This window comes from Rissa tridactyla, chromosome 5 (assembly GCF_028500815.1).
Source record: "Rissa tridactyla isolate bRisTri1 chromosome 5, bRisTri1.patW.cur.20221130, whole genome shotgun sequence".
In the NCBI taxonomy this organism is placed as follows: Eukaryota; Metazoa; Chordata; class Aves; order Charadriiformes; family Laridae; genus Rissa; species Rissa tridactyla.
The window spans coordinates 13,003,586-13,030,890 of record NC_071470.1 but is presented as its reverse complement, the minus strand read 5'-3'; the positions used below and the strand labels follow the sequence as shown (position 1 = coordinate 13,030,890).

Here is a 27,305-nt window from a genome sequence, read left to right as displayed (position 1 = left end):
TCCCAGGGTGTAGAGCACACTCCACTAGCTACTGCAGCCATTTTAATACCCTTCAGCATTGTGACAAATCTGGAAAGTAGCCCCAGTTAAGCGGAAAAATCACACCCCCAGCACTAAAGATATGATGGGGCACTCTAGGGGCACGTGATCTTGACGAAACTGAGTCTGGAGCTCATTTGAAAAAAAATGCTGGCCAATAATTTGCCTAGTTTACACAGTTGACTTCGGGTGTAACTGAATTTACACAGAAAGTAGTAACAGGGATGAGCTGCTTGTGCTGCTAAAGATAAACTGCTTCCAACTTCATCTCAATCACTAGGTTACGTGATCCACTCTAACGGATCTCATCTCTAGCGAACTTGGCCTGCAATGCACTGCTCCTATCAAATGCTCTTTCTCCTGTTTGAATTCAGCTCATTCCCAGATGTGAAAGTCACGGCCTTCACAGTAAACATGGCCACAAGCAATGACGATTGTAAGTTTTTCTGCCTTTCCCCCACTTGGTGATAGCACTGATCTTTCATCCCTAGGGAAAGAGAAAGAAATCAGCTTTGATGACCAGCTATAAAAGCTGTTTTATCTTTTTCCTGGCAACCTGGCTAGGTACTACTGGTCTGATTAAGAAACAGTTCACAGTGACTAGCAGTTACCTCTGTCAATCTGCATTATAAATAGAGAAATGGCAGCTCATGTTCCTTGCCACCCATGGCTATTGTCCCCATCCACTCCTGACAGCATGGTATACAGTAGGAAAAAAGCCAATAGTATGCAAAAGCAAAAAGGAACAAAAGGCAGTCTGTAGTATAAATCTGTGTCTCCTACCTCCGCTCGACCTTCATAATATGTTAGCATAGACTTTGTAAGTACAAAAAGCCTCTCTTTGTAGTTTAAGGGAGAAGTCCTTTTCTTCTGCTGTGATCTTTTAATCAAAATCTCTTGTAGGATAGTAGTCGTATTCATTTCAGCCACTTGTCACCTCTGTTTCTAGCCATTGAATATCAGTTCCTGTGAAGACGAGAGAAAGAAATCATTATGGTATCCTTGGAGGATCGCAGATCTGGAGACTTCTGTAGTGAAAAGAGCTTCTACTTACAAATGAAACTACCTGAACACACACAAAGCTGGAGCCTATCCTAAGCACTTGGAATTTTACAAAAGTTAATTATTAGACAAGAAAGTTCAGGCTTTGCTCAACGGAGGGCTGCACTGACTCGCTCCCGGGAAGCCAAAAGTTGTACCTGACTGGGATGAAATAAGGGACCCTGCAGATTACAACACAGAAAATATGGGTGAGAAGTCCGAAACGTGCTCCAGGCAAACAGCAGCGTACAACTGCCCTTCACCGCAAAGTCCTAATGTGTACCAAGAGTTTTAATTGCTACGGCATGTGCAAAAAAGTTTTAATTACAAAATTGAACATGGATCAGTAAAAGTCATTTTGAAAATTCACCTCAGTTATAGTAATGAAAGTTTTCAGACGCAAATGAGCGTTTAGAAGATGTCAGTTTGAGAACAGAGAATTAAAGATTATTTTTCAGAAACTGCTAAGTATATGCCCTCCGTATCCTGTTTAGAAAGACTACATGCTGACCACCAACAACCTAAATCATTCACTTTTGACAGTTCTGGTCACTCAGTGACACGGAGCTGCTGTAAAGTTTTACACCGTGATCATTCCCTGTAGGACGGATTTAGGAGTGCATAAAAACAAATGCTCCCGCAGTTAACTTTGTCGGCAAGCCTGGCTCCATCGGCCTGCCAGACGAATCATAGAATCGTTAAGGCTGGAAGAGACCTTGAAGATCATCAGGTCCAACCATTAGCCTAACGCTGACAAACTACCACTAAACTATGTCGCACAGCATGAAGAGGTGCCAGGCGATCTCTCTGTTCTTTGCAAAGATGCCAGCTGAAGCTCAGCAGCCCTGCTCCCTCCTCTGCTGGCTGCCGCCCCGCTGTGCCACCCTGCCGTGGGTGGGAGCATTCCTCCGGCTGGGCTGGGCAGTAGCGATGGAAGGGATCCCACCAGAGCTTTCATCACGTGGCACAGACTGCTGCCAGCGCAGGCTTGGCACATGAGGCGGCACGGAGGCAGGAATGAAAGGTGTGAGAGAGCTTTGCGGAGAAGCTGTTCCAGAAAACGTTTTTCCTCCCCCATGACCTTTCCCTTTGCTAGGTTTCTGCTCGCCTGGTCCCCACCTTGAGCCCTGCTCCAAAGCCAGGGCATGCTGCAGGCACAGACCTCGACGGCAGCTCGGGCTACAGCAGCACGGCTGTGGGCTAAAGCCATGGCTTGAAGAACAGCAGCACCTGCTGAAGCACCAGTCACTACAAATATCTTCTCATGTATGTGTGTGTGTGTGTGGGGAGGGGGCAACCCAAGCCCAAGCCCTAGGTAGGCACTGTACCAGTAGGAAATTTCCCTCCAACCTATAAAAAAAAAGGGGGGGGGGGGAGTTTTCTCTTCACAGAGCTTAATTTATGCACTTACTTACTCCCTAAAGTATTTCAAAATTCACTGTGGAAACGTATGTACATTTTTCTCTGCAGGCAACATAAATTCAGCATGGACAAAATATTTCACAGTGGTGTGCAGAGAAGCTTGAAAAGCCACAGGCCTCCTCATGACATTACCCTACAAAAGTAAAGCTAAAATAAAATGAAATGTAAACAAATCCACTTTAGTGCCTCTCCTTTTGCTTTGTGCCCAAACATGTCATTATTTGTTGTGACAGTACATGAAGTGACACCTCTCAGCTTCATGTCTAGTCCTGATGCTGCGTTTCACTCCCTGTTTTGGCCAACTAAACCCTCATGTCCCACACGCTTGCCATTTCACACAGCTGGATGCAGTTGTTCCCTGCTTTGTAACATCCCTTTTTAAGGTGTATCTCTACATACGCTAAAAAAAATTAGTCTGTGGTTTACATGGAACTGTACAATAAGACCAGGTTAGGATGCGTAAGTAAAAGACTATAATGGGATTGGAAATGGTAATTATTATGAACAATCTCTGTTTTTCCTCTTCTCCTGATGCATGTACACACATACATTTTGCTGGTCATCTGTCACATTGCATTCTTGGGAAGAACACAGATTTTCTTGAATTAAAAAATGTCTAAAATGCATTCTTTAATTACTCAAGCTGCCACATTTTTTCTTATTGCCCTTCTAGAAATAAATTGGCAATACTAAAGATAATTGCAGAAGGAAGGATACTGCCGTGAACTGAAAGTACAAATTTTGTTCAAAGAATTAAAAGCCAGTATTAACTTTCAGATCAACCTAAAGCATGCCAGCCTGTAAGGGTTCCCATCACATCACTCCCACTCAAAACAATCCTTGTGGTCTCTATAGTACAAATGCTCTGTTGGCACTTACCAAAAACCATAATTATTATTTATCTTAGAAACTGTGATCAGTGAAATCCCCAGAGCACTACATTAGAGCGCAAAAGAAAGATTCAAAATTAACCATGATTTCAAAACTCACTACTGGTGGTGCTAAAATACTTCTTTTCCCTACCAGCCCTCTTTAGTCACATTCACATTATACAAGAAACAAAGCAAAAATCCTTCTGACAAAAATCAGCATTAAAAAAAATAAAAACATCAATAATGTAATTGGTCAATGTCTGCACCTGATTGCTACACTGAATTATTGCTGCTGTGGAGATCCCTGTGGATAAGAACCAGTTTCCCAGGTCAGAAGATCAGCCTTTGAATCTGCAGTTGGTCACAGAAACCTGTTTTGTTTGGGGGTTTTTCCAAGCCAATGGCTCTAGCCACATTTCTGTGTCTATAAATAAGGCTCGGGACAACTGAAACCTCACCTATGACTCTGAAAGTTCCTTTCCAAAATTGCAACAGTTCTTTGAAGATGCACCTGTAACAGCCACCCTTACCTCTTATCAAACCCATACATCTCTTTCTTCAGGACAGTTTTAGAACTTTTCTACACTTCCCCCTCCCCCCCCGCCAAGTATTCCATAGTTCCCAGAGCATTCCCCAGGACATGAACCTGTTTGCATGATGCATTGTTATCTTGTTCCCAACAGCTGTGGGAGTTTCGTTGTGCTGCCACCCATCTAAGCTTTGCACGGTACCTCCTGCCAAGGACTTGCCCTGTTCCCTGCCAACCTTAGGTACACCTAATTTGCAGATATGCTGAGTGCTCAGAGTTATGACTGAAATCCAGAAGAGTTACAGATTCACAGCTTTTTTAGGAGGGGAAAACATTCTCAACTTGAAGTACCAAAAGTCTGCATCAACTTGCACTGATCCATCTTCACATTATACAAATATTCACCTGTACCGCCATGAAGTCATAGAATCATAGAGCGTGTTGGGTTGGAAGGGACCTCTAAAGGCCATCTAGTCCAACCCCCCTGCAGTAAGCAGGGACATCGTCAACTAGATCAGGTTGCTCAGAGCCTCATCAAGCCTGGCCTTGAATGTCTCCAGGGATGGGGCCTCCACCACCTCTCTGGGCAACCTGTCCCAGTGCCTCACCACCCTCACTGTAAAGAACTTCTTCCCAATGTCTAATCTAAACCTACCCTGCTCTAGTTTAAAATCATTGCCCCTCATCCTATCGCTACATGCCCTTGTAAACAGCCCCTCCCCAGCTCTCTTGTAGGCCCCTTTCAGGTACACCTTCCTCAAAGTAAATGAAAACGACTGTGAAGATAACCCTGCTAAGTCAGTGTCGGTCAAGATGTACAAAGTAAGTTTTTACTTATAGACAGAGCTTCCTATGCATGCCATCTTTCCCCGATTTCCCTGGGGAAAACTGAGGCACTAAGCGATGAGGTAACCCCCGCACTTGCAACACAACCCGTGTATCGCCTGGTTCCCACTCCCAGCTCCCGGATCCTGTTTGTTTATTGAAACAATTAGTCACCGTAAACCAGTCAGTAAGCACATGCAACATTCAAACAGTTGAATAAATGGATGAAAGCTCAGTAGAAGCTCTAGTTACACTTTAAAAAAAAAAAAAAAAGTCAATTTTAAGTACATAGGTGGTACCCTGTAATTCTGACGCAAATCTGAAACTCTTCTAAAATATATATATTTTTTTTTTTTTTTTTTTAAGTAATTCAGATCAATTTGATGATCAAGTTCATCATGTGTCCCTGCAAACAGCTGCAGTGGGGTAAGTGAAAAGGCAGCACGCTGCAGTTCTGGGTAGAGAGCAGAAACAGTGCAGAAAGAAGAAAAAAAGGAGAACTCCTTACCCTGTTTTTTCTGCTGAAGCTGCCATTGCTTTATCATGAAACTAGAAACTGGGTTACATGTGAATAGTTACTTGCATGAGTATCCAGCACAGGCTTATTTGAATAATTACTACTCAGTGTAAGCAAGGATTGCAAAATCTGCTCTTCTGCTTCATATGGTAGAGAAGTCTTTTTGCCCCACATCCGAGGTTGCAGATTCAAACTCCAAAAAGTAAAAGACAACTAAATAAAAGACAACTGTTATTAGTCCCCTGTTCAAATGGTAAATTTCACAAAAATACACATACCGAAAAATATACTTTAGCATAAACTGTCATAATTTAAAAATTGGAATTGAGGGGAAAAATACTGTAATGATATCCGAAATGTATCATATGCCAGAAAAAGGAGAAGTAAAAAATACTCGGATTTACTTTCCTCCTCTTTTTTCTAGCAGCAGACTCTCAGCAACCACTTCCATCACATGCAACCTATTTTTTTATTATTTTTTTTTAACCAAGAGAAATGCAATTTTGGGGGGCTACTTTCAAATAGATTTCAAAATCATACCCAAAGGTTTGCAAAACCTTAGGCTCCGTTTGAAAGTACAGCCAAAGAACAACTGGATAATTTTATATATAATCGGACCCTGTGAAACTAAAATTCATATTTGCCTGCACTAAATTTAGGTTAAAAAGTAAACAGGGTAAGGGGTAACTCAGTGACAACTCTTTGACTGGAGATTCTGAGATAAGCATGTGATATTGCAAAATATCCTTTGTTCAACTGAAAGCCACTCACATACACACGCAGGAGGAGTGTTTCATTGCAACCAGCACAGGTTTTATAAAATTCCTCGGAAACAGGCTCGACATTTTGCAAAATACAAGCATTTGTTTCCTTTTAGCACTCTAATTTAGGTAGCTGGGGTGGAAAAGTGACAGGGCAGCTGCTGGAAAAGCGACGGTCCCCTTCGATAGGGTCGGCTGGCAGCAGGGTGGTTCATCACACCAAACCGGACCATCAACGCAACAACCATCACAAAAGAGAAGTGGAGCCAAAGCGCACAGAACAGCTTGGGAAAAACGGTAAGAGCAGCAAAAGGGTTTCTTTCCCCTTACAATGATGAGTCCAGATTTAGGAGAATGACACGTACATGTCTCCATCGTCAAACTCAGCTATTGCTCTTTATCGTGACCTCCTGTAAGCAGCACACTCCAATGACTAACTTATCCTTCCACAGCTCTATAGTGCACCTTCTTCAGTCCCCCCACAGATAATTATTTAGGAAAGGAACCTCTGCTTTATGAAACAAAAATTACATTATTACCATCCACGATGTAGAAAATACATTGACATTGGCATCTTTTTAATTTAAATCATTCACTGCTAACTTTGAGTTAGCAACATTATCTATGGGATACCACACAAAGGATGGCCTGATCAATTTTCACTATCCTCCGCTGCTTCTTGTATTTTTATTCATTCCTCTACAGCTGAGTATTTGTACCTTTTCTTATTTCTTCCACATAAAAATTCCACAATACCTATAAGCTTGCACTGACTATTTTTTCCCTTCACTTTATTCAGATCAAAAACCTCTTTCGCATTTGAGGTGTTCTTTGCTGGAAGAAAATAAAGCTGAAACTTAGTTTGGGACACAGAAATCAAGGCACAAAAAAAAAGGACTTTGAAACATCAGTTAAAGTATCAAAATCCGAAAGTTTTCCCAGCCTACTGACCTTCTGCACACTCAGCCACCTGCCCTCTCTAAAGATAAAAAGCTTTTGAATGTGTCACTGCCTCAAGAAATAGTATTGGCGACAGAGCAGGTATTCAGCTCTTGCACTGTGGGCTATCCCCAACTTCCCATGTTTCTTTTGTTAGCCAAAAGGTATTACGAGTTCATCTTGCGATTTCATTGAAGACTAGAAAGTCATCTTCACTTCTGTACTGAAGATAAGCAAAACCCAAGAGCTGCAAACCACGAACGTGTTCCCCTACTGTATTTATTGCCTGCAAAGCAATGTTGATCGGGCTGTAACATAGAATCATAGAATCATTTAGGTTGGAAAAGACCCTTGGGATCATTGAGTCCAACCATCAGCTCCACTCTACAAAGTTCTCCCTTACACCATATCCCTTAACACTGCATCTAAACGACTCAAACACATTCAGGGATGGTGACTCCACCACCTCCCTGGGCAGCCTATTCCAGTGTCTGACCACTCTTTCTGTGAAGAATTCTTTCCTAATGTCCAGCCTAAACCTACCCTGCTGCAGCTTGAGCCCATTCCCTCTTGTTCTATCGCTAATTACCTGTGAGAAGAGACCAGCACCAACCTCTCTACAATGTTCTTTCAAGTAGTTGTAGAGAGCGATGAGGTCTCCCCTCAGCCTCCTCTTCCTCAAACTAAACAGTCCCAGCTCCTTCAGTCACTCCTCATCTCCAAGCCCATGGTTTTGCTGTTTTTTCAATGCTTGTGAAAGATTTTTGTGTTCTTCGCCATCATCTATATAGATCAAAGTTTTAACGCCTACCTTCATTCACCCCCTTTTTCCTCACACAGAGTAATAATAATGTGACATGAAAGGCAGATTGTTTATGTTATTGGGGGGAAGAGGTCTTTATATGTACATGCACAGATAGAGAGTAGTTGTAATTCATCATATTCATGGGAAAGGTAATTAAAAACATATGCAAAGCCATACCCAGAAAACCTCAAATACTCTGCCAGTCTAGTGGGTTTTTTTAGAAGACTAGATAGTTCTGTAACCACATACATAATGTGGCTTTGCATTCTCCTCTGCTCAACCCATATACAGCAGTTAATGGTTGTTATTATTTCCATAATAATGCTTTTAGCATTAGCTACTATTGTTAAATTCCACTCCAACATCCAAAGTTACCACCTTATTCTTGCTGTAGACTATGAAAACCTTTCGAGGTGGCCTACCACAACTGAACAGCGCTTCCCACAGAAGAAACCCAATCTCAAATCTTCTGCAGGCAGAAGTGACCTCTTCTACTGAACACCCGTGGTTTTGGGCTCACCAGAAGCCATATGCAGTCTGACATAAGCTAAAATATCCTGTCTGTCAGCAGGGTTTGCTGCATTCACACAGCTTCCAGGCAAGAGCTTTGCATATTTGGGGGCCTCAGCATGCAGGCCGGCCAAACTTTTACATGATAAACTTCTCCCCAGCTGGGCCTTCTGACAAAACCTCCTGCAACAGCCAGCAAAATCAGCTATATTTTATCACATATTTGATTCAAGCAAAGGAAGATTTAAGATTGGAGAAGGTAATTAAAAACAAACAAACAAACCACAAACAAAAAACAAGTTCGCTTTATTTTTAAAGACTTCTTTTTGAGGGTAGATTTCTGGTTTTTGAATGAGGGAAGCTGCGCTATCACAGCGATGAACTTAAGCAGCTGACTGAGGATGCTGTCACTAACTATTCCATGGTGCCTAATCCATGCTGCTCACATGAGGACAAAAGCCAAGCCTCACTAATATTTTTATGCACTGATATTTGCTTTCTTGCTCAGGTTTATTTTTATTTCTAAATACCACATATAAAGTGCAGTGAAAATGGTAAACTTAATTTTCTGCTGACATACAGCAGCTCTTCACAGCTGTGGTGCCATCACCAGGACTTCAGGATGCCGCGAGGAGTTTTACTGCAGCTGGCCAGATGAAGCAAAGCGTAAAGAGAATCACAGAATGTGTTGGGTTGGAAGGGACCTCTAAAGGCCATCTAGTCCAACCCCCTGCAGTAAGCAGGGACATTGTCAACTAGATCAGGTTGCTCAGAGCCTCATCCAGCCTGGCCTTGAATGTCTCCAGGGATGGGGCCTCCACCACCTCTCTGGGCAGCCTGTGCCAGTGTCTCACCACCCTCACTGTAAAGAACTTCTTCCCAATGTCTAATCTAAACCTGCCCTGCTCTAGTTTAAAACCATTGCCCCTCGTCCTATCGCTACATGCCCTTGCAAACAGCCCCTCCCCAGCTTTCTTGTAGGCCCCAAGAGATTTGCCTTTTCGCTTGTGCAGCGTAAAGGTCTGGTGAAGAATATTAGTTTGGTTTACTTGCACCAATATAAATGGCCCTCAGCTGAAAGAGAAGAGGTAAAAGGTAAAGCATGAACAGAAAGGGAAGGTCAGGGTCTGAACTGGGAGGCGGTATGTGGTATACTGGTCCTTCCTGCGTGTGTACATACCTTCAAATGGAGACAGTCCTCTTTGTTCCAGCAAATATTTTCAAAGCAAGGTTAGAGAGGAAAATGGAAGAACTGTCTCCAAACCTGCATGGCATTGATTTGGAAGAGCAGAAGCTCACAGCAGAGTCTATTTAATTTCTACATAGACCGAGGCTACTCCACCAGTCCCCTGCTGGCCCTGTGGCAGCGGGTGGACATTCGGCAAAGCAGAATGTCCTGCCTTTGCCTTTTTCTGAAAAACACCCCTTCCGATAAGAGGGGAAGAGAAACAGTAACACCCACTAACTAAAGAAACAGGCAAAGATGAGATTGGCAAAGGAAATGGGCGATGCTTGTGCAAAAGCTCTTCCTACTTCTCCACCATGCTGGAGATTGAGAGGGCTGGAAAAATAAACGTTCTGCTAAATCAGACGTTGAACCTAATTCTGTTTAGGAATCCTAAAGCTCACCATTAAGTAGGAGGTCAATTGCTATTGTACAAAAAACTGCAAATCTGAGAAAAGCAAATCAAATCTATGGGGAAGAAAAAAGAAAAAAAAAAGTCAACAGTGCCTGAGGCTGTCCTGCTTCTTAATTACAGTAAAGGAGTCAATTTAATTCACTTTCTTCTCAATCTGAGTTTGGTTTTCCACATGTTATACAATCTCAGGTGAGCGCATGATGTATTACACCAAAAATAAGCTCAGTTTATTTCAGTGTTCAAGACACTCTTCTGACATGTTTTAACTGAAATACTGTAATACATACAAACCATGACTTGCTTTATGCACAGGGAATGACTAATACTTCCTCAGTTACTTCTCTTTCCAAACACTCTAAGATGAACTTTTTCCCCTAAACAACTACTTGTTCTCCGACTACTAAAGTTAGAGAACTACTTGTTCTCCAACTACTAAAGTTAACTCTTTCTGCTCTGCCAGGGTACATGCCAAGTAACTGATACCAATACAACGAACCTAATTTTACACTAACTTGAACACGATCACAGTCTTGTTTTGTACCATTGGGCTGACACACTCTTAAAGCGGAGAATGCTGGAAATAAGCCACCTAATAACCTAATAATCTAGCAACACCTCTCCTCTGGTCCCAAACCCATTCATTCTGGAGCTAGAACCAATCTCCTACAATAATATTTCAACACACAGAAGCAACACCCAGCCTTCTAGATCCTTACCTGCGATCATCTTAAAAGCTACCACGAAAACTCAGTCAGTGGCCGAAGGAAAGCTCGTCTGACTTGAACATACTTTGCCAGCAATAAGCAAACCTGCAATACCCCTGTCTGTTCTCTGCTCTGAAGGAGTGCCATGGCAGAGTGCCACTGGTGCATCTGCATGGCACAAGCTGAAGCCATAGAAATTCTGGCTTGGCTCCTGATGGCAGAAAAGCAGGACCGGCACTACCCTGCACTCTCAATACTGAACACTGCTCTGGAATTACTCATTTGGGTGCAGATTCTCCTCTGCTTGTGATCCCAGCCAGCTTGTTGCTAGCATCTCTCACCTGAACTCCATGGAAAAAACACAGACAAGCCCAAGGATGGACATCTTGAGTCACTCATTCCTGGGTTGACATACAATTTCCAAAGAATGCCATGAACTGGATTTGTTTTAAGTTTGATAACGGCTTTATGAATTAAAAAGATATTTTCCATGCCTCACAAGAGGTATGTACAAGTGGTCTGTAGGTACATCCCACATGAAGTAGGAGCAGGCGTCAATTATGACTTCACCTCAACCACTCTCTGTTCCAGGCTACCCTTAAGTGACCTGATATGCCTTGCATACAGAGAAGCACAGTGAGTCATGGAGCACCTATAATTTCTTCAATGCCTGCAGGAAATCCAGTGATATGGATACACAGGTTTTGGAAACCATCTTCAAAGCCAGCCTTTAGTTTTTAGTTAGAAAAAAAAAAAAAAAAAAAGCTCAGACTATGCTGTCCATTGGAGCCCTGCTAGACCAGGTATAATGATCTGACAGTACTCAAAAAGGTAGCAATTCACCTCACAATGTGCCGGCCAGCAGTACAACTAGCGAGATCAGTTTATTTGGAGAAGTTGCTCAAAATTGAATTGAATCAAACCAGCATTTGGTTTTAAGACATCCTGCAAACATCAACTATATATGCTGTTTATTCCTAGGGAAGCAAGTTATTTACCTAGCAACACGTCACCCGCTTTTTAAACTTGTATTTTATTCACAAGAAATGTAAAGGATCTTTTTACTTCTTCAGGGAAACTACCATTTCCCAAACTGATAGCAAGCAATAGCTCCTTATCTGATTGTCTTTTAAGATTATTTTTATCATTTCAACCATCAGATTTTCCTTAGTCATACGGAACTGTCTCATCAGAGTTCAGGTATAAATCCCTTTATCACTTCTGCAGTGCTCCTCAAGATATTCTCCCCCCACTCCCCTCCCTTTGCAGCTACAGAGAAACTATATTGCTTCCCAGAATGGATGAAAACTTGTAGCACCTGCAGCATAAAATCCAGCTGAGTGCTTTGGTACCCACAGAATGACAGCTACACACGCATCCTCGAGCCTCAGTGCAAAGGGGCGGCTTGTGGGAAAATGAGTCCAGCCTCATCTGTAACAAATTGGCTACCTCCCAGCTAAGGGCCGCACGATCGTAAAAGTAAGCACATGGCTGAGAAGAGCTGCAAGGAAGTCGTGAGGTCAGGGAAAGTTTGCAAAAAAAAAAAAATATGTAGTTGGCTTTCAGGGAATTTGGGGGGACTTTGCAGAAGACAAACATACCTCTGGATAAGCAACTGGGTTAGAGAGAAGTGATGGCTGCTGTCTTGTTTTCCTATCATAGTAACACCAATTTAACAGAACCAGATGAGATAGCCTTGAACCAGCTCCAGAGATGTGCTGTTCCTTTTTCCTGGGTTGTTGAAGACCACAGTCTACTCTCCATATTGCTAAAATCACGATCTTTGTATCTTTTATCAAGCATCCACCCTTCCAAGTCATTCATGTAGAGTAGAAGTGAGCCAAGTTTACGCCTACACCGTAACAATAGCTGTTAACAGCCGCTGTAGGCACAAACCCAACCATTCTCTCTCTAAAAAGTGAATAAGCTTAATAAAATCATATCCGCTTTTTAGTTAGCCTTTTAGTTGCTTTTCAGATGGTCTGTTAAGAACACTTTAGCAGCAAGCTAAAGCATCGACACTGAAGTTGATGCCTGACACTGAGTAGCTAGGTTATCCGAGGCAAGAGTTAAACAGGTTTGTGAGGAAGGGATTAAGCACGGCTCCTGCTTGCCCTGTACCCTCCACCAGGAGCAGTTCCAACATCTATAGCCCCGCATTACGCTTTTAACAAAATCGAGCATGCAAAAGACATAGCCCAGGTACCACATGCTTTGTGGTAAGATGCTAGAAATACATACTAGATATTTACATAACATACCTTTTTCGTTACCTTGACAGTTCAACTCAAACCGAATATACCAGAAAACTATACTATGTTTAAACACATTTATTAATAGGATCATTAATACGAAAAATATACACTTATATTAAGAACGGGTTTTAAATAGAGACAGAAACAAGCACTCGCTAGACTACGTGGAAGCTACACAGTAAGAAATACTTCAATAATAAACAGGGGAATTTCAGCTGAAGACAAAGCTGTGAAGTTGACTCAGATGATGAACTACTGGCCACAGCTCATGTGCTGGCGTCCACATTGACTAATAGGTGTATTTCCTCTCAAAGTCTTTATTTTGAGGTAGTAGTAAGAAGCCACTTTATAACTATTGCTTTTTTTCCACCTACTGAGTGGCCTAGCCCCAAACCTCTCTCATGCAGACAGCGCTGCTACACCTGAAGTTACAGGTCAGAACTTCTGTGCATGAGGAAAAACCCAAGGCAACAAGTGGGGGACAGGAAATCCTGCAAGTTCCTGTTTGTCAAGTTTCCCCTGCATCATTTTCACCAGGATACGTCCCCTCCGCTACGAAACAAGGACAAGAGATCGGACCTGGAATGCATGACCATTTACACTGCAGTTGAGATTCCGCACTACTGTTCCCACATCTGGCAATTCAGGGCTGCGCATACCAAAGTGGTGGCGTTGGCAAGGTCAGCGGTCTTATCTTCTGATTCCAGACTCTCTTACCCTGTTATGTTGGATAGGTTACAAGGAAAATTTCACGTAAATGAAAACCAAAATTCCCTCCCCATCATACCACACCCTCACTTCACTGAGATGGGATAACATGACTCTTGGTGCGAGAATTACCACTTGATTGCACTCAAAATTGTAGAAGTCATGCTACCAGACCAAACTTCGTGTTCTCATGCCCTGTGCCTGTCTAGCTGACATACTACTTGAAGGATTGTACTTACAACAGCTTTCATTTTCTTTAGTAGGCTACAAAGCCTTTCAGTTTCTGTGTTGCTCTGTGTTGAACCATATGTATGTTATGATAGGGATTAAAAATTAAAAAACAAAGACCTCTTCAAGTAAAATCCACGCTGCTGAATACTTTCTGGAGAGATACTCCAAAGAGTGAGACCTATTTTCCTGAAGTTATTGAGGCAGATACCACAGAATTCTACTCTAAAATTATTTTTAGGGTTCTGTTAAATTATTAAACTTTTATTTGCATTTCAGCCACTTACTAATGAAGTCTCCACATACAGGACTGGAAATCCAGGCTATGACCTTGAAGAATTTCTTCTTCACATACAGTGCAGCCTAAGCAACAAGGAACACCAAAGGAGTTCAGTTTCACTCATGTCAAAATATAAGTATTCATTCAGGGAAAAAATTTCTCACTGAATCCAAAAATAAACACAACTGAGGCAACACTGTGGTCTCGTGTTTGCCCTTTCCTCTCACTCCTGCAAGGTAGTGAGCATCTCTAGCAAAGCAGTTTGTTATCGCTGCTCCCCTTGATGTCAATTCTCAGATGTAGGGGTGTTTCAACTGTTGCAAGCTACACGGGGAACAAGAGGCACTTGTCAGGCATCACCAGACTTTTATCATCTTGAGGAAGAACATTCAGCCTAAACTCTCTATGAGACATCACACAATACAGTCGCTAATGCTTGATAGTATCTTACTCCACAATCCAGTCCCATCTGAGGCCAAAATTACAAGAAGTTAAGACACTGCAAAAGCAAGGCCAAGACAGTCCTTTATGGCAAGGTCTCGGGTTTTCGTGGCGAGTGCCTGCTTCACACTGACTTTCAGAGCTGGTTTCAGTTCAAGAAAAGGGAGGGAAAATTGATGGAATTTTGCTGCTTGCCCATGACTTTATTTTTTCATCAGACAGCTGTAATCCCCTTCATGCTTTGAGAGAGTGTCTTGGTGGGAAGAGAGAGCTGCTGCGATGGCGGAGGAGCTGCCAGCAGCCCCTGACACAGAACTCTGCTCTCCAGCCGATCTCTGCTCTCACACCCCAAGGCCTTTCACCATGTCCTTCTCACAACCCCCCCCTCCCATAAAACAGACCCTCACAGTTCATCTGACACACCAGAACTGTAAATATGCCTCCCCCCAACAACTAAACCCACTCCATTCAAGCGCCACTGAGGATGAATGGGAGAATGGGAGGTCCCCTAAGCTAAGTCCCCCTTCAACGCCAGGGATGAGTTGGTCCTCACAGACTACCATGACAAAGCAAACCGAAACAGCCCGAGCAGCCATGGTCTGGATGAAACGGTGGCCTGATGGGAAAAGAAAACCACATGTGGCTACATAACTAAACATATCTCATAAAGCATTACGCATAAGCAAGCTGAATTGGATGTTGCACTGACAGTTTTGAACCGGCCACTCTTCACACCCAAGTGCTAGATTTGTTCATGCTAAAAAAATGTTCTTTTAAGCATCTGTGCTGGATTACAGTTTAGGTAGCAATTTCACTTCCAAAAGATCCCAAAGTACATTTAGGATTACCAGTTTAAAGGATCTCCCATAGGACAGAAAGAGCGGTCATTTCAGCTCAACGCAGTTTACATGTTGGGAGCAGATCCCCCACATTGTGTCGCACAACCCAAGGTGGAAGAGGCTCCCTCTCTCCTCCCCCCGCTGTGGCACCAGGAATGGCTGCGGTTTGCAACTTCGGCTGAGAAGAGATGCTTGTAATTGGGGAGAGAAGGAGGAACGCACACACACATACACAATTATTCTTTCTGCCAGGATGTGGAGCTTGGGCCTGTGATATAGGACATCCTGTAACTCACGGGACGAGCAGCAACCCTGAATACATTATGAATTTGATGTATTGTGATTCTCTTGCCTACCCTGTAGACTAGTACAGAGAACCTGACAAAATGGGGTTTTTTTTTGCACAGGGCTGCCTAGCACAGAGTTACTATGTTCAGCTAAAATTGATGGGCAGTTACCATGTGGGTCCGATGGCAAGTTATGTGGCTACCATGAAGGAAGGGGAGGGGAAAAAGTCTTCTTTTGTTTAATAAGCATAAATGGTCGGGAATTGGTCTCAGTCTAACGTGATAGGGAAAGTACACTCTTCAGAATGGCAAGGTCCTGGTGTCCTACCCGGACCCTGGTTCAGCAGGAAGAATCCCGCTGTCCGTACCACCCAAAGCCAGGTTTTTCTGCCCCACGTTCAAGTGGAACCAAGACCTAGATCTGAAGCGTTCTTACACTTTCATCACGTCGCAGCTCACAATAGGCACAGGGCTGAGTAAAACCCCTCCAGACAGGAAACTCAGCCGTGACCTACTTGAGCATACATGACGTTATACCCTACATGTGGCAAAGGGGTACCCATTCATACATCCGCTGATAAGAGAAACATGAATGAGGAAAAGCCGCAGTGCCAAGAAAGCGTTCACCCAGGTTCCACATAGCCCAGCACACTGCAACCTTCTTTTTTTTTTTTTTTAACTTTTTCCTGCCTTTGTTTAATGTCGCATAGGATTTTCACCTTAAGAAATGAAACAGGGCAGCCCAGTTGGCAGCCTGCTGCTTTGCCTCGGAGGAGGGGCTGTGACTGCAAACCCAGCCAAACACTTCTCCTCCCCATCTCCAAGAGCCGAGTCCCATGGCTGCCCCTGGCAGATGGGGAACAGCTCTTGTACGTCAGCCATCGGCCAGGCTTGGGGTCTCCCAAATCAACTCCTCTCTCTGTGGCAGGGTCCCAGAAACCATCTCTCCTGCCCACAGTACCAAGGCTGGACCACACCAAGCTTGGCATGAGCTTTACTGAACCACCCAGACCACAGGACAGAGGCATCCAACCAAGAGGCATCTTTTCACCAATGTCATGTTCCTCCTAAATGTTTGGGTATTGTCAAAACCAAAGGCTTGCCCTAGGCAATGTCATTCTTCCTAAGAAAGGCAAATCCTGCCCATGATGGACAGGCCTGCTCCCAGGAGGCTTTTGCTACTCTTTCAGAGGTTTCATGATCCCATTTGAGCACAGCAGCCACTTCACCGTGCTTGCAAGGATCAGACCTCTCCTTACTCGATCCCACCTCTGCACTTGGGAAATTGTAAAAACCCACTCCTCTCCCTGCAAAGCATCTCCTACAAAGAGACTCGTCTCCCCACCTGTAAAAAGAAGTCTATCTGGTTTTCAAAGTTTTACCTCACATGGTATTTCCCCTGACTCTGAATCACTGCCCGTGTTGCTGAGCCGGGGCAGGGGATGGGGGATGACTGAGAACTGCCGGAGCTGTAATGGCCACGGGGCAGTGGTCAATCACAAGCCTCTGCTCCCCAGTTCCTCTTCTGCCATGCCAGACAAAGCGCATACGTGTCTACCAGAACACCGGCTTTCCTCACCTACACACCGCTTTCTTTCTTAATGCTTTTTGCTTTAGAAAATACACTTAGAAAACCAGACCAGAAGCAGGAGAGCAGAGTGCTCCTCTGCCTGAGGGCCAGCAGAGCAAATGGGGCATTTGCCTTTAGAAGTAAGACACAAAAATACATTTCTTGAGACCCAATTGACCATTTGTTATAACATAGGTGAAATTTTACTGGTTTCTGGAAAATTGTGCCCTGTTATATCAGTGACATATCTAATGCTTAGTGCTAGCATGAGGCCTTGGCCAGGAGGAATAGGGTAAATTGGGCTGATCTCTCTGCAGTGAGAAGAAGGTCTCAGTCAGTGTTACTGACAGACATTCCCTTGCGTTTTGCATAACGGAGGAAGGTATGGGTATCAGCAGGTCATTTAATGAACATCATCACTCAACTTACATGGGCCAACAACTGAGTGACTATTGCTGTCACTTTTTAGCCAACGTATTGGTAATTCTGTACAAATAGATACATCTACATAATAGTAAAAATATCTGTAGCCCAAATCCAGAAATATATGATGGATGTCCTTCAGAAGCATGTGTGGTCTTCAAAATATAAAAAAAAACACCAACTCAGGCCTTCTTCTCCAAGCCAATCTCCACTCCAGTTTGGCCAAGTACTGCTTTCCATATCTTTTGATTTTTATACTGGTATTTTCTTATCCTATTTCTGCAGGAGAGCTATTGTAGATTGTTACAACAGTCTTTGGCATATACAAATTTGCCTTTTTCTAAAGCACAGTTCCAAGTGCAGCAGTAAAAAGGTAATAGGTTACTGAAAAAAGTCAAAACAAGCAAAAGTAGAAAAACATCTTATAGGTCAATGGTTAACAGGGGCTGAAGACATTTTTTCCGTTATCTTTGCATTGACAGCAGGAAGCACAGACTTCCATTGTCTAATACACAGAAAATCTTTTGCATATTTGAGATACAAATATTTGTATGAAACTTAAAACCACTGTGGACCTTATCTTGTGTATCCAGTTTATAAGCTAACACCACACAGAGGGAATTAAATCTACAACAGGTTGCACCTACATTTGGTGGAGGGGGAAGACTTCTTGATGCTTCCAAGCAATTCTGTGAATGTAATCACTTCCCAGTTATTTTAACTTTAATTACAGGATACCACACTATCACGGCATTTCTGAATACAGTGTTGTTTCAGGGCAAGATGAAACAATATGGAGCTGATATTGTTTTATCAGCTCTATTTTATTTTTCTCCCTTTCTAGCCATTGTAGGCAGTCAGCCAGGTTACTGGATACATTCCAACGCCAAATCCGCAACAGCAAGCCCATAGCTAAGAATTAAAATGTAACTTAACTTAGGACATAACTCTAGCTGCCTCACAATCAATGGTTTTAAAAGATTTTACAAATTCTGTATTAGCATAAAAAACCAAGGTGGTACTCCTGTAAGTTTTGAAGGGTTAAGATCAGGTCTAGCGGCTGAGAACTAGTTATTTCACCATGGAGGTCTAACTGGCAGTATGTTTCAACTTTGTGAACTCCAAATCTTTGTTTTTGATTTTCACACCTGGGAGATTACTTCATTAAAAAAAAAAAAAAAAAAAAGAAAAAAAAAAGAGAGAGAAGGGAGTACCCAGGTGCCAAATACAACCACATTGCTCAGTTTTCAGTGATTTCACCAGGCAAGCTCACATAGAAATCATTTGGTTCAAAATGCTCATAATATTCATTTAGAATTTTAGCAGAACATGTAAAGCACCCTTTCACTGAGGGCTAAATGCAGAGAAAAACTTGATTATTTCACCATAAGATGTAATTTCTCAATAAATAAAACATATAAAATAAAACCTAGAGAAATATGAAGCCTATCAGAGGAGAGCGTGATAGCAAATGGGCTCTTTCCTGCTGTAACCCACTTGCAAACCATAACCATCAAAAGACTACGCGTAGCACCCTGCCCAGGAGCTGCCTCCCCACCTACCAGAGCAGTGCCTGTGAAACAAGACCAGGACACCTAAAGGGCCTCTTCTGCACCGGTGGTGTGATCCGAGCAGCAGGGCTGGTGTGCCGACAGGAGAGAGGAGCACATGCAAAACCGCTCTGGGTACTCCCTCAAGCATCACTGGGAGCCTGTTTGTATGCGTGCTGCTTTCTGATGGCCCAAAATACCCTAAACACTGATATAGCAGCCATAAGTAACGACCCATCTTCCAGTCACTGGAGAGTTCTGAGAAATTAAAAAGCGATGCTTCACCCTACAGTCCCACTATATCAAAAGGTGAGACAGTCAGATAAAGCATCGGCAACATTTACTCTAAAATGAAAATAAATGCTCCAGAAGCAAGTAGTCACAAGACACCTTTTAATCTGCATTTCTGCTGCGTTCAGTTTTTCTGTCTATAAAAGCTACGTTCCCACTTATTTGACTCATAAAACAATGCTAAGTATTTCAGATTAGCGTTTGTCACAGTAAGGTGCACATCTGTCATTCCAAGCAGAGAGCTCGTGGCCATCTCTACGCTAAAAGCTCAGTTCACGGTCCAAATAATTATGGGTTCCGACTTCTGGGGACGCAGAAAGGAAGCCTGTGGAATGGCACCACGCAAGTGTAGTCACCTACAGCGGGGGTACGCCGTGTCCCAGCACGAGGGGACATCAGAGCATTCGCCACCGAGAAAGGATCGCCACGGCGGGGGGCAGAAAGCAGGGGGGAATTATTCAGGTGGCTGAGCTCACACTCAAGGCTGATCGCGCCTTGAGACGAGGTGGGACAGCCTTAGTGAAGCACGGCGGTGACACGGCCGTAAGGAAAGGCTCGTAGAAGAAAGTCACACAAACAAGAAAATACTCAGCAAGCGTTAGCTTTCAAGTTGATTCGGCAGCCTGGGCTGCGACCCCTTATATTACACAAGCTAGACCCGTTTTAAGCAAAGGTTTAGAAACGCCGCTTTTGTCACAGCGCCCGCTCACAGACCCGTGTGCGACGCCGAGGAGGTGCCGACAGCGGCTGCTGCGGGCTGCGCTCCGCCAGCCGCCAACCCCCCGGGGACGGCCCCGCTGCCCCCGGCCCCGCAGCCCCCGGCCCCGGTTCTGCCTTACCTGCCTGTCCCGGGGGCCGCCGATGGAGCCCCGGCGCCGGCGGCGCGGAGGGAGGCGGAAGGAGGGAGGGAGGCACCGCACTGCCCCGCTCCGGCCCGGGAAGGCGGCGGCAGCGCCTCTTCCTCCTCCTCCGCCTCCTCCTCCTCCTCCCCGCGGGGCAGCGGCGGAGGAAGCGGCGGGGGGGGCGGGTAACGGACCCTGCACCGGAGCCCGCTCCCCGCCCCGGGCGCCCCCCCGCCCCGTGCAGATGCAGGGTGGCTAGAAGGTGAAGCGAGAAGGTGGCCCACATCAAACAGACCCGGCAGGAGCTGCCCGGAAACTCTCGGTGAAGTAAAGAGAAAAAGGCAGATTATACAGCTTGGAGAAGGATGCAAACTCTGCCCCAAAATCTAGTGCTTGGCGTCAGCCGGCTTTCAACACGTGTCATCGGTGCTTTGGATCAGATACTTCTCGTTCCAAACCGCCGTGAAGCGTGAGCTCTTGCAGGGCTAATGGGGAGCGTGGGCACAGCTCTCCCCATCCCGAGTGGGCTGTGAACCCTGAGGCGGCCGTCACAGATCTGCCCTTGCCCTGATGGCCCTTGGAGTTGCAGTTCCTTCCCTTCTACTTAATGATGGGTAACGGCTACATCCAGCCACCCCGAAGCTCACTCATCTACAGCCAGAATAACTAAAGGAGGCTTTTTGCACCCATCGGGAGTCTGTGTTGAAATTCAGACTTCAGGGTCACAGAATCACAGAATAGTTTGTGTTGGAAGGGACCTTTAAAGTTCATCTAGTCCAGCCACCCTGCAATGAGCAGGGAGATCTTCAACTACATCAGGTTGCTCAGAGCCCCATCCAACCTGGCCTTGAATGTTTCCAGGGATGGGGCATCTACCACCTCTCTGGGCAGCCTGTGCCAGTGTTTCACCACCCGCACTGTAAAAATGTCTTCCTTCTATCTAGTCTAAATCTACCCTCCTTCAGTTTAAAACTATTACTCCTTGTCGTATCGCTACAGGCTCTACTAAAAAGTCTGTCCCCATCTTTTCTGTAGGCCCCCTTTAAGTACTGAAATGCCCCTTTAAGTACTGAAAGGGTCTATAGTGGGATGTCATGCAGGCTTTCTTCTTTACTCTCTTCTCTTAGCCCAACCTTACCTATAGAGACTGTCAGTCTGCAAAACCTCATTGAGAGAAAAAAGAGCTTGTGAAGTTCAGTTGAAATACATCTCTCGTGTTTTTAAGTGTCAGTCTGGAGGAAAGCAAGCAGGGTCTGTGCTGCTTACAAGCAATTGTTTTGTTGTGACGAGTGCGTAAGAGCTGGATCAACACAGATGTCTTTCTGTTCAGCTCAGAGGAAATGACTTACAGAGTCTTTGTTTTCACTTGGGGGATTTCCTCCAAATGGCACTTTTGGCGCTGTGGCCACGTCTCCGGTGCCTGTCACACTAGTGGTGAGGCCAGGGAGTCATAGGACTGCATCCCGAGTGCACGGGGCATCTCTGCTATAAACACAAGGGCAGTCCCTATGCAGCCACCTCAGAGGGACCAGTCCCACCAGCCCACTCTCACCACCTCCCTCACTCCATCCCCACACATTTGTAGTAGCACATGCTCAGGTGTCCATGCAGACGTCCTTACCCACTGCCACTGATGCAGTCAGTTTTGCAATAAAGCACAAAACTTGTGCTTTATTTTTCAATAGCAGCTATAGCTTTCGCCATCCTGTCTTGCTGCTGTTGTGGCAGGAGGAAAGGACAATAAAACTGAACAGTTGCTTAAGGAGGAACTTGGAATAGCTTTACCCCATAAGGTGCCATTTCTGAGCTGCAGAAAGAAGTGTCATCTAGCAGAGGGTGGCTATGCTACAACGTGACTTGACCAGCAGCAGCTACATTAATCCTGAGGCTTCAACTCAGAGTACAGCGGCAGCAAAGGGGCAGCAAAGCACATCTCTGTGACCCAAAGCGTGTGGCTACTCTCATGCTGAAGATGTCCTTCTTACAACTACTGACGAGGAGTTAACCAGTCTGATGTTGATCGGTTAACTGACAGAGCATTTGTGGTGGAGGTGTGGATCACCAACTTTTTTTGCAAGCTTTATGAAGCTTGCCGGCTCTCAGTCCTAAAAATGCTCTCTTTTCCCCTCCCACCTTCTTTTACCATGATGGCAGATAAAGACATCAGCAGGACAGTGGGACCAAAGCAACTACAAGATGACACCACTTCTGAGGACAGGGATGAGCCTCTCAGGGACTGAAGAGGGTTGGGCACTGCCTGATGGCACTGACTAGCTGTGCGTGCTTTGAATTATATCCGCGCTGGGCTGGACGGCAGCTGTGAGGGCAAGGAAAAGGGCTCTGCGAGGGCTGCGTGGCGAAGGATGAGGATGCGCTGAGCATCAGGAAACTCTCTCTTGAATGCGCGCCAAGCACATGCATTGAGGAAAGGCTCAAATGCTCTCAAAAGCTTTGGGAAAAACTTTGGGAAAGCTTTCCAAAAGCCTTTGGAAAAAGCATTGCCCATCGTTCTCATGGCTTGGTGAGCACGGCAGCACCGTGCATTTGGATTTCTGCTGCACAGTTTTGGTTTCTCATGGCCTGTGTGCCTTCACTTTTGTTAAACAGAGCAAGCGGTGTGATTTCGATTTGAGACATGCCAATCCCTGCGCAGTGCCAGGGTTTGCAGAATTACCAGGGGAAGGAGTTTTAATTTTGCCAGGAGGGTTTTGTTTTCCTTCTGTACTTCATAAATATCTGAAAGTGCCCATCACCAGGGCTACTCGTGTGTCCTGATCTAATGTATTTAAAGAGCAAAAGTACTTTTCAAATATTAAGCTTCTTTTACACTTCTGTATAAATTTTACAGCCAGGAGGGGCTAAGCTTTCCATTCAGGGGAACGTTTTGGCTTCAGGATTAAAAAAAAAAATCTGCTTTGCAGAAAAAGCAGCAAGTTGGAACCAGAAATGATTTCATTTCCCTAAAATTTCACACGCAGAAATGTTATGCAGACGTGAGGAATGCAGAAAAAGGAGGGAATGTTTCAGGGCTTCCGTTCAATTTGCAGAAGAGCTCGGCGTTACTTGCTGTTTCCATCTTTTCTCTCCTGCCTCTTAGAAGTTTGGGACCCCTGTGGACTGGGGTGGCGTGGCATCAACCCCACCTCCTGGGCTGTAGGGGTCGGAGCACTTGTTGACTGAGCCTTTTCTTTGGGAAGCCCCTGGGCACTCGGTGAACTGAAATGGCAGAGTAATCTTTCTCTGCTTTGGATTAAAGGCCCTCAGCTCCCAGAGCGGTTGCTGTTGCTCTACCGCCAGGGAGGGAACAGCGGTGAAGAGTTCTTGTGGGAAAGCGCCCCTCTCTAGGAGGAAGTCTGCACTTTGGGAAGGACTAAGGCTTATGAAATTTCAGGCACACGTGTCGTGTGAAGTACCAAAGAGAGAAAGAAATATATACAAGTTGAACGGTAAGTTTGATAGACCATCTTTTCAAGCAGTTATTCACCTATTTATGCTTTGTCATCTCATGGTCCGTGTCCATTGTCTTTTTGGAGCCAGTGTTGTTCTTTTGGGTGAGCTCTTGAGCCCAAAAAGCCCCTTCTCTGCAATCTTTCTGGTCAGAGAGAAGCATCTCTACCAGTCCCTTCGTCACAGAGAGGCTCTTCCTCTTTTTCCTTTTCTTGCCCATCAAACCCTCTTCACCCTATTCAGTCCTTCTTCATTTTTCAGAGGCTTCTGTGAATTCAGTCATCCATCATTTCCTCTGTTTATTTCTCTTCCGTCTCTTGCCATGGGCAGAAATGACAAACAAGAGTTTTTCTCACTTTCAAGAGGGACCCTTGTGAATGAGAGAAAAATCATGGTCATTCTTCATTGTCTGGTTTTTCCCAGTTTTGAGAGATTTTGGGGATGACAATTCCATTGCACCACTGCAAGTAACTCTGAACGGTGGAGTGGCATACAGGCCTACCATAAAATATTCTTCCTTGCAGTTGATATTGTTGCCTTGAAGGTGGATGGAGGGACCAGCAAAATAACTGAAAACCACAGGGACAGTATTCGAATAAGGCTTGGTTATGAGAAGACAAACCAGGAAGCAGGAGAGCCATGGGCTCTCTGTCTGACAGACTACCTTGCAAGGTGGGCTATGGATTGCTAGCAGACACTTTGACCATGTTCTGGGGAGATTTTAACTGGGGGCTGGAGAGCAGAACTCAGTCAGGAACCTCTTCGTGCTGTGGGGTTTTGGCCCCACCACTCTTGTTGACATTGGGCACACCAGTCACATTCACAATGATGTGTAGATCAAAACCATAGTATCCTACCAAAAGACCTGCGCAACTGCACAGAGATCCATGTTTTGTCTCCCGCTTCCCTCTGAGGCAGCTGCTAAAATCTCAGTTTTAAAGCAGTGCTATAGTTTGCCTTTTAGGCTAACAATAAAATTCGAACTCAAAGTTTAAACAAAAATATCTGTGTTTTGACATCAGGGCTCCACAGCTTCTTGAATTTTTAGGTATCCTCAAAGAGTGGAGAGGTCCCAGATCTCAGCATGACTCCAGTAGCTCACATGACCAGAAGGCCTAATGTCACGATAGATAAAAGGTTAGGCATGATGACTTTCAAAGAGTGCAGCAACAAACCAGATCATATGCAAATGCTTAAAGAAGACTTGAGCTATCCCATTATTAGAGAGCAAAGAGCAATAGCGGATTGACAGGTAAAGGCCTCAGCGCTCCAGGCATGGATGAGAGCAGCCTAGGAAGGTATTTGAAGGAGCACTAAAAGAAGTGTGTAGAGAGACATCATGACCAATGCAAATATTATGCAAAGGAACTTATTGCAAAGGTTCTTTAAGGTACCAGAAAGTAATGAACATGCCAGAATAATTCACCACTTGCTTAACAGTGAGAAATGCATCTTGCAGATGCAGATCTACAAGATGTGCAGTAAAAATTTTGCCCAGTATGGTACAAAGACTTCCACTTAAACCTGCCATTTATGCCTATCATTAGAAGAGAGGAAAGGGCTTTCAAGATTTTGAGGGAAACAAGAAAGAAGAGAGATTATGCGCCTTAAATTATTTCTACCTCCTGGTTTGTAATCGTATGGAATAGCTGAGCAAAATAAACAATAAAAGATTACTAGAAAGGGGAGGGGGAGAATAAATATATGAATAGACCTCGACAGAGAGGCTAACTTTCACAGCTAGTAATACTTAAGTTAACTAGTTTACAGTTAACTCAGATATATTTAAAGGAGCTGCATTAATCTTACCCAACTTCACACCTTTAGTATGAATGTCTACACATGAAATTATCATCTAGACTCCTTCCAAAGAGAGAATTCAGCACTTTTAGAGCCCAGTTCATCTGACCTGTTTATTGTAGGATGAGATGAATTGTCCATGGACAGGTTTCTCCTTCTTTCAGCTAAACATTAAAAGCACGACAAGTAGATCAGGTATTTAGTGCCCATTAACAAAGTTGCCCCAGCATTGCCACACTGGCTCAGGCCAAGAGTCTCCAATAGTGACTAGCACTTGACACCTAAAACCAAGATGTAGGTAGGTCCTAGGATGAGGAGTTGTAGCTCTAGGAAAGTCTCATGTGAGTCTCTAACAGTGAGACAATTCCTTAAGCTCTGAAGCATAAGTTTTAATTTCCTTGCAGATTTTTAGTTCAGTTTTGGCTGATAAAACTCTGGATATTCTTGTTATTAGTGTAACAACCTTGCTTTTTAACCTTGCTAAGCTTGCTGACGCCCGTGGCAATGTGTTCCACGGTCTAATTATGCATTTTACCAACACTATTTCCCTTCTACTCTTCTACATCATTTTGTTTCTATTTGATCCTATCTGTGAAACAGAGATAAAGATTTTGTTCTTCTTTTTCTTCCCAGCTAAGTTAAGGGAAAAAATATCAAGGGTGGGTGAATCCAGCCACAGCGTGTATCGAGGGAACAATAAACCCACAGAGTTCCCACTATGTCAAGTGACAGAGTGCATGCTCTGCACCAGCCCTTGCTAATGGGAAGTGTTTCAGGACAGGGGGTGAAGGAGGCTCCTTGGAGTCCAGGAGCTATGGGGGACCCCGAGGGGGGCAGCAGGGCAGGGCCTCTCAGCCAGGCCCTGTCCCACCACCCCAGCCAGGGAGCATGGCAGGCTGGGGGGCAGCCAGGTTCAACCAGAGTCCAAATCATCAGGCAAGGTGGTGAGGATGAGACAGGTCCAAGGTCAAGCTGGGAAGTCACTCCGCAGGTCAAGAACAGGTCCAGTGACTGCCAGGCAGCTACATGGCGATGGGGCAGTCCCAAGGTCAAGCCAATGTCAGCCCAAAAGTCAGGTCCTATAGCCAGGCAGGGCAGGAGGGCTTTGGGGAGCTAGAGACCGGCACTGCTGTAGTCTTGGTGATTAACAGCCTGGAGGGAGTCTGAAATGGGGTCCTGGGCCATGGGCAGGGTGGTGGGAGGCTCTGGGGGAGGCGGACAGGGCCATTACAGCCTGGTGGTGCCTGACAAAGAGGAAGCAAATAGGCAATGGCCTCACAAATCCCTTCTCCCCTTTCTCCCAGGAAATCCATATATGTTGGAGTTTCAAAGTCAGAAACACCACAATGAACAACATGTCTGTAATTTTACTTTATTTTTACCCTTGCGCGTGTGCATCCTGATGCAATATTTCATTACACAATCGCATTGTTTCCTCTGCTTCTTTCCCCACTCATCTGCTTCCTCATTCAGGATGGATAAAGTTTATGAAATGATTGATTCTTCACGGTTTTTTCTTAGATATCTCACAGGCACCCCTACACTTTCTTTTTCTGTGCATTTTTGGGAGCTTACTTTTGAGGAAACATTTGATATATTCATGGCATCCTTCTGTGGCATCCTTCACTACAAATGAGTGGAATGGATCATCTCCAGTCTTTTAGAGAGATGGCATAAAGGGAGTACAATAAAGGTCTGCAAAATCTTGAGTGGGATGGAAAGGGTGAGTAGGAATCTGCT

General features: G+C 44.5%; 1 protein-coding gene across 4 annotated transcripts in view; it reads right to left on the bottom strand.

The window, feature by feature from the left end:
* The window catches only part of TEC (tec protein tyrosine kinase), a 54,526-nt gene extending 34,084 nt beyond the window's left edge, over window positions 1–20,442 (bottom strand). Inside the window, exons 1-3 of one of the 4 annotated variants that reach the window (XM_054204234.1) lie at window positions 20,316–20,425; window positions 14,083–14,158; window positions 823–1,005 (exon numbers count right to left, since the gene is read on the bottom strand). In XM_054204234.1, the coding sequence (XP_054060209.1) occupies window positions 823–960 (138 nt within the window). In that variant the 5' untranslated portion in view covers window positions 961–1,005; window positions 14,083–14,158; window positions 20,316–20,425. Of the gene's footprint in view, window positions 1–822; window positions 1,006–14,082; window positions 14,159–19,197; window positions 19,528–20,315 lie in introns of those variants that run through there. The other 3 variants (XM_054204233.1, XM_054204235.1, XM_054204236.1) reach the window with 3 other exon arrangements.
* Window positions 20,443–27,305: the final 6,863 nt, after the last annotated feature.